Source organism: Nicotiana tomentosiformis, chromosome 9 (assembly GCF_000390325.3).
Source record: "Nicotiana tomentosiformis chromosome 9, ASM39032v3, whole genome shotgun sequence".
Classification (NCBI taxonomy): domain Eukaryota; kingdom Viridiplantae; phylum Streptophyta; class Magnoliopsida; order Solanales; family Solanaceae; genus Nicotiana; species Nicotiana tomentosiformis.
Genome location: NC_090820.1, coordinates 51,462,674 through 51,469,571, shown reverse-complemented (window position 1 = coordinate 51,469,571; position 6,898 = coordinate 51,462,674). Strand labels below are relative to the sequence as shown.

General features: G+C 39.5%; 1 protein-coding gene across 1 annotated transcript; it reads left to right on the top strand.

Annotated features, from left to right (window-relative positions):
- The first annotated feature begins 4,957 nt into the window (after positions 1–4,957).
- LOC138898769 (uncharacterized) lies at positions 4,958–5,407 on the top strand. The gene has a single exon (XM_070184866.1). The coding sequence runs from the start codon at positions 4,958–4,960 to the stop codon at positions 5,405–5,407; it is 450 nt and encodes a 149-aa protein (XP_070040967.1).
- Positions 5,408–6,898: the final 1,491 nt, after the last annotated feature.

Below are 6,898 nucleotides of genomic sequence, written 5' to 3'. Positions count from 1 at the left end.
GCCTTGCAGTCTCAATCACCTGTCTCTCATCATTCTTTGCCATTTCGATTGGCTGTGGTTGGACTAAAATGCCCAACTCTACAATTCTTGCTCTTGCTTCCTCCTCCCTCCTTAACCTTTGGAAGAGTCTTTTCGGTTCAGGATCAAAAGGGGAAAGATCGTTCAAACTGTTGCTTCTTCTTAACATTCAATGTGAACACCTGTAGAATCGAAAACAGAAAAATACATTAACTCTCGAACAAAAACAAATAAAAGCTTATTTCAGACAAATAGCTATTTTCTAAATCCCCAGCAATGTCGTCAAAATCTTGTTGGGTCCAAACGCATACGCAAGTGTCACGCCCCGAACCTAGGAGCGAGACAAGCACCTGGTGCCTCACCTAACCTGGCGTACCAAATTGCGACTAAGGGACTCTGAACACATAATGTCATACTTTGGCCATGGGGCCACCTTGCAAGACAATTTGCGAAGCAAAATATAAAACTGAATGGAAACTAGCGCTAACTAAATATCAATATAAAGCTAGGCCGACAAGGCCGTCATAGCTACTACAGCTGACAAACCACCAATTTATACAAACCCAACATACTGCACTAACCAACAGGATATGCCTACAAGCCTCTACTGATAGATGTACTGTGATCGGAACAGGGCCCCGACCTACCCATAACATATATACAGATATACATAAGATGTACACAAAACTCTAGACCTGGCAACTCCGAAAGACGTGGAGCTTACCGATCAGGCGGAACTCGGGAAACACCTACTGAGGAGGTCTACCCGTCTGTCTGTCTGAACCTGCACGCATGAAATGCAGCGCCCCCAAAAAAGGGACGTCAGTACGAAATAATGTACCGAGTATGTAAGGCAATAAAATAACTGAAATCTGAAACTGAACTGATAATATGATAACTGAAATTAACTGGGAGTCAAAGATGATCTGGAGATATACTTACCTGCTGATACTGACTCAACTCCTTCAATATAGTAAGTAAAATAATTGTACGGCCTTATAAGGCTCGGTATATATAACTGCTCTGCCATAGTAGGCTCGCTCATAGGCGCTCGGCCATACTAGGCTATGTATCTCGACCATGCTGGGCTCGCTCATAGGCGCTCGGCCACAGTAGGCTCGGTATATAACTTTCCATCTGATCAGAGGTTGCCCAATAGGGGCCTGCCCATCGATTATAGCTCGATGGTAATGAAAATACTGTAATACTGTATATATAGGCTTGCTGCTCTCTTGACTGAAAGAAGACAATACTAAAATTGAATATAGAGTCTCGATAAGGAATAATATTGTAACTTATGAGACTAGAATAGTGTGAATAAATTCATGAATATGAACTTCTCTTTTTGTCTCATTACTAACACATGTAGCTACGAGATCATGCCAAAATGCCTTAACATACCTTATCACAATCTTCCCAATCACCAAGTTGAACTCACCTCTTTGCACCTTAATCTACAAGAATGATAATAATACTATCGTTAAGTTACGAGAGGTACAACTATCGCACAACGAACGACAAACTTATTTTGTATTAAAACGGGCAGCATCTCCCCTATAATCCTTATTCCTCCAAATTCAAGATAACACCAACAATACAAGAACAGAACAATAACAACATAAATACATCATTTTCCAGCCCTATATACGCCATCAAACACTACAAAACAGCCCAACACACCCCAATCTCTTCATACTCAAAACGACCACCGTAGTAGTGTCAAACGACCCGGAAATGTTATGACGAACGACCAGCCAACCACCCTACATTTATATGGTGTTTCTACACCCCCTTCCTCCTCCAAAACTCCACAAAACAGTAGTAAAACACGCAGCCCAACAGCAACACAAAACAGTCCACAAAACAGTCCGCTACAAGTGAATAACTCGAACTCACGGCTTCCGATCACCGTCCCGTGAGTTCTTACAAGTATAGAACGACTTACCATGAATTTACAGCAGAAAAAATGGATGAAAGAGAGCAGTAAACTCACCTTATTTGTTGGATAACTCAGCTCCTATCTTGGTTCTTCAAACTCTAAGTTTTACCTCCAATTGGAACTTGAAAGGGAGAGAAAATCAATTAGGGTTTGTGGGAAATTTTTGGGAGGATTCTTTGCAGAGCTTATGTCTGGTTATTATGCTCTATTTTAAGTCTAATATATGAAGAAAATAGGCCCTTAAAAGGCCTCTTTGGACGACCCGAAATGGCCCATTTTTGGGCTTTCATTTAAGCAAGTAGGTGACACACCTACTTGTCACCTAGCAGCTTGCGCAGTATCGCAAAAATGCACATATCTCTCTACTCCGATGTCGTATTGACAAATGGTTTAATGCGTTGGAAAATAGACTCATAGATATTTAATTTTATGGGTGGAACACCCCATAACTCTAAGTATATTGGGAGAAAATTACAGTTACATTTGACCCAAAGTTTCAGTAAAACTTATGAATGTAACTTGTGATGACTTTCATCGACTTTTGTTCCACAACTCGCTTGACATCAAAACATAACACACGGATGTCATAAAAATAATATAAATCATAACATAATCTCCTTATCATGTTAATCACCCTAGTCTCACCCCAAAGGTACATGTTATAACATTTCCAACTTGTCGACTTTCGATGAAACATTGTTTTATTTAATTGCTTTAGCTTCTGAACTGTCCAACCCTCTTTGTACTTGTTGTTCATGATCTTCAATATTTGTAACCTCAGAGGTAACATGATTAACTTACTTTATATACTTTTAAATATTATCTCATTTTTGGTCCTACATTAGTTTGCTTACGACGCATTTTTACGTACGAAAATATAGGGTGTAACATCACTCCCCCCTTGGGAACATTCGTCCTCGAATGTTTACTCTTAGAGACTTTGGAAAATTTTGCCAAAGTATCCTTCGTACACTAGGTTAAAACCAACCTGCACGTAGCCAGAAACATACTATGCATGCCACATATGGCCAATCTTTATAAATAGCAGCAATTTGCCTCACCGACCGTAAATCATAAATATTGAAAGTGAAAAATAAAAGCTTACCTGATGACCTGCTAGCCTACATAGAGCTATGTTGTAGCGTCCCATCTCGAACCATATCTTCAGTTTGAAATAGGTGGGGGTATTTAGACTTCATTTCTTCCTCCGATTCCCACGTCATCTCTTCTACATTCTTGCTCCTCCATAAAACCTTTACGGAAGCTACCTCCTTATTTCGTAGATTGCGGATTTGTCGGTCTAGGATGGCAACTGGAATTTCCTCGTATGACAAGTCCTCTGTAATCTGTACATCATCCGTTCCCACTTTCGAGTTCAACTATAAATTCGTAGATAGTACTCTATTATTATCTAAGCAATAGAATAATTAAGTGCAAGATTGAATAAATAAATTAGTATGATAAAATCAAACATTATTATCAACCGTCAAACTACAATAGTCAATAACAATCCATAACCCCAGAATAATGAGGTTCTTAGCCACTCATGTTCATGACAATACTCAAAATATTAATTTTCAACATAAAAGCTATGAATACTAGATGGAAGATGAAAGAATGATGAATTTCGTGCTCTGTTTGTGTTTCTTTGCCTTTTATTCCCTCCTAAATTGACCAACCCCTCACTAATCATGTTTAAGGGGTATTTATAGGTTATGGTCGGAGTCCCTAAGCCCAAATCCAAGTAGAAATCATTTAAAGCACGGAATGGGAAGAGACCAGGCCTCAGAGCTCGCGAGGCCTGGTGTGAGGTGCACTGCAGAGTAGGCATCGCCCACTGTAACGCCTGGTGGACCTCGCCCAGGACCAGGCGTCTCCCACTCTAGCGCCTGGTCTAATTTTTCAGTCTTTTGGTGCTTCTTTTGTGTATCTTTAACATCCATATATGCAACCTTCATGCATTTTCATCCTTCAATAATTCTATGCATAAAACGACACAATTAGGCTCAAACGCCGCACATTTAATAACTAAAATATTACAATGTAAGGTAAACAATGCATTGCGAGGTGATATGAGGTGATTACATGGTTTTAATGTGCACAAAGTTTGTCATCATCAAAAGGGGGAATTTATTGACTATTAAGGTTTTGATGATTAACAAAGTTTGTTTAGAAGAAATCCTCTAAGAACCAGGTCCTCAATGTAACGACTTAACTACTCTAAGAACCAGCTCCTCAAGGTTAGAAACCAGCTCCTCAAGGTTGATGATTGCATGTTCTTACAAGACAATAACTTTATCTCAAGTTACCCAAGTACGAGTTTGTTGGAAGAGGACTGGTAAACATGATAAGGGTTGTTGCCCAAGAAGATACGCGTGCATAAGCGAGAGGCAAGAGTCCAAAGAATTGTGGAGTCCTTAGAGCAGTGGGAGTCCTATCAAATGAGAAGCTAACTATGTATAGGACTCCTAAAAGATCTCGGAGTCCATGGAATTTAAATACTATCTTTTTAGACTGCTGAGATCATCCTTTTGCACATCAACTGAAGAACTACATTTTCTATACTCAAGTCGAGTGCCATTGTTGTGTTTTTCTTGAGTCAGTCTAGTAAGTGTGTTTTAGGAAATCGAGTTGTAATCAAAGTGTCATATACAATCAGTGAGTTGGAGTGAGTGTTTGATTTTGCAAGTTAGGATAACTTGTAAATCAAATAGTTGAAGTAGGATAACTGGAGAATACTGAGTTACAAATTTGTAATTGATACATTTGGCTAATTGTTCAAGTGAAGTTGAAGTTAAATTCGACGTGGCAGGTCGTGTTTTTTACACCTTTTGAGCCGGGTGATTTTCCACGTAAAAATTGTTGTGTTTACTTTATGCGTAAGGAGTAAGGTTATGAACCACGTTCTTTAGTAATCCATAAAAGCACTCAATATATCAATTGGTATCAGAGAAGGTTCTCTCACACATGGTTAACACCTAGAGATATCTTGGAAGCAAAATGAGTGCTCCACCTGAAATTACCGAAGGACAATCAACTACTACTAGACCACCCCTATTTAAAGGAAAATACTATAGTTGGTGGAAAGTAGGAATGGAAGATTTCCTTACGGCTGAGAAGTATGAACTATGGACCATAGTGAACCAAGGTCAACTAACTCCTACTAAACAAAATGGGCAAAATGAAACTGTTCCCAAAGACCCCTCTGAATGTGTAGTAGCAGATTTCAGAATGGTGGAGAAGAACGCAAAGCTTAAGAAACTCCTTATCTGTGGACTTGGTCTCAATGAGTACAATAGGATATCAACTTGCTCTAATGCAAAGGAGATATGGGATGCACTTCAAACTACTTATGAAGGAACAAATCAAGTAAAGATACCAAGGATCGAATTGCTTATGAGGAACTATGAGCTCTTCTCTATAAGGACTCTGAGCCCATCTAGGAGATGATGTCTAGGTTTACTATAATAACAAATGAACTGAAATCACTTGGAATGGTGTTTACTTCAGAAGAGTTGGATAGAAAAGTTCTAAGGATTCTTCCAGCTTCATGGGAATCAAAAGTCACAGCTATTCAGGAAGCAAAGAAGGTGGATAAGATTTCACTTGATGAGTTAGTTGGAAAATTAAAGACTCATGAGAACTGCGCAAGGAAGAACCAAGTTGAATTTATACGCAGTTCCGAAGATATGTGGTACAACTTAACACAGAATGCTAGGATAAATAAAATGATGAATATGGGTTAGAGAAAATGTAATCCAGGCGAATCAATTATGAATAGTGAAGTTAGGATTTAACAAAATAGAAATCAATCTAAGAAACTAGAAAGATCACTTTTACTTATAGAGGAAATAATACAGTTTTTATAGTCTAAATATCCAAAAACGATCCCTCCAAGAGTGATAAAACAAGCCCTTTTATAGTGAAAAGGGTTTGGCTCCAAGTATAATAAAATAAACATTCAGTGGGAGCCCCATGATAAATCAGCTTTTCCATAATTTCTGCCATGATTCCCTCTAGTGGGATTACAACGGCTTTTGTCTGCGAGCTTGATCTTGCTTAGAATCCTCGATTGTGGTTCGAGCTTGACTTCGGTTCGAACTCGTGATCTTGGCTCGAGCTCGATCCTGGTTGGTTTTTGGATTATCAGCACGATATGTCTACCCGCGCCATGGTTCGATTCTTGTTCGAGTTTGATTATGATATCGATCTCAACACGGATCGGCCTCCCCAGGCTTTAGGTTAGTTCGTTCCCCCCTTCGGGATCTTACTTCGATACACCACCCTTCGAACCATACCGGACATGCCAAGGATGAAATCCATTTTGATCGTATACAGATAGTCCCCTCGTTTCTCAGAAAAAAATATGGCGAGAAACGATATGATTTTCGACGACTCGATCGGATTATATCTTGTCGATTCCATCAAGTTTGACCATGACGCACATGATAGCTGTCCTGTCGGTTTAGTCTTTCAAGGCATTTAATGCATGTCAGGCGGTGGTCGGCCACTACGATAACGAACCGCCGTCGCTTTGAACCTATAAATAACTCTCACCTTTATCTTTTACCATTTTTGCATCTTCTATCTTCTAAAATTTCTCAATTTCTTCTTTATACTCTCCAGCCTACCAAAACAGCTGTGGTTTCTTTCCGAAAAGACCCCTCAATTCTACCAAATCTCTATCACTTTCTTCTACTCCTTATTTTTGAATTCAAAAAATGGCAAAAATATCGCAAACCGTTCCTCAGAAAGAGAAAACTTTATCTTCACATTGTGCTACCGATGAGACACCGGCAGAGCCACAACTAGAGGAATGTGTCCCCGAGGCGTGCGTCCTTACTTCAGATTTTAAAGTTGATAAAGGTTCATCGGTCCCTGGCCGGTGTGAGCCAGTATCGAGGTACATGTGTTCGATTACTGAGAAGCACCTCGATCTGT

What these genes read in the sequence shown, in the direction of transcription:
- LOC138898769 (XM_070184866.1), top strand. Translation starts at nt 4,958, where the DNA reads ATGAGTGCTCCACCTGAAATTACCGAAGGACAATCAACTACTACTAGA.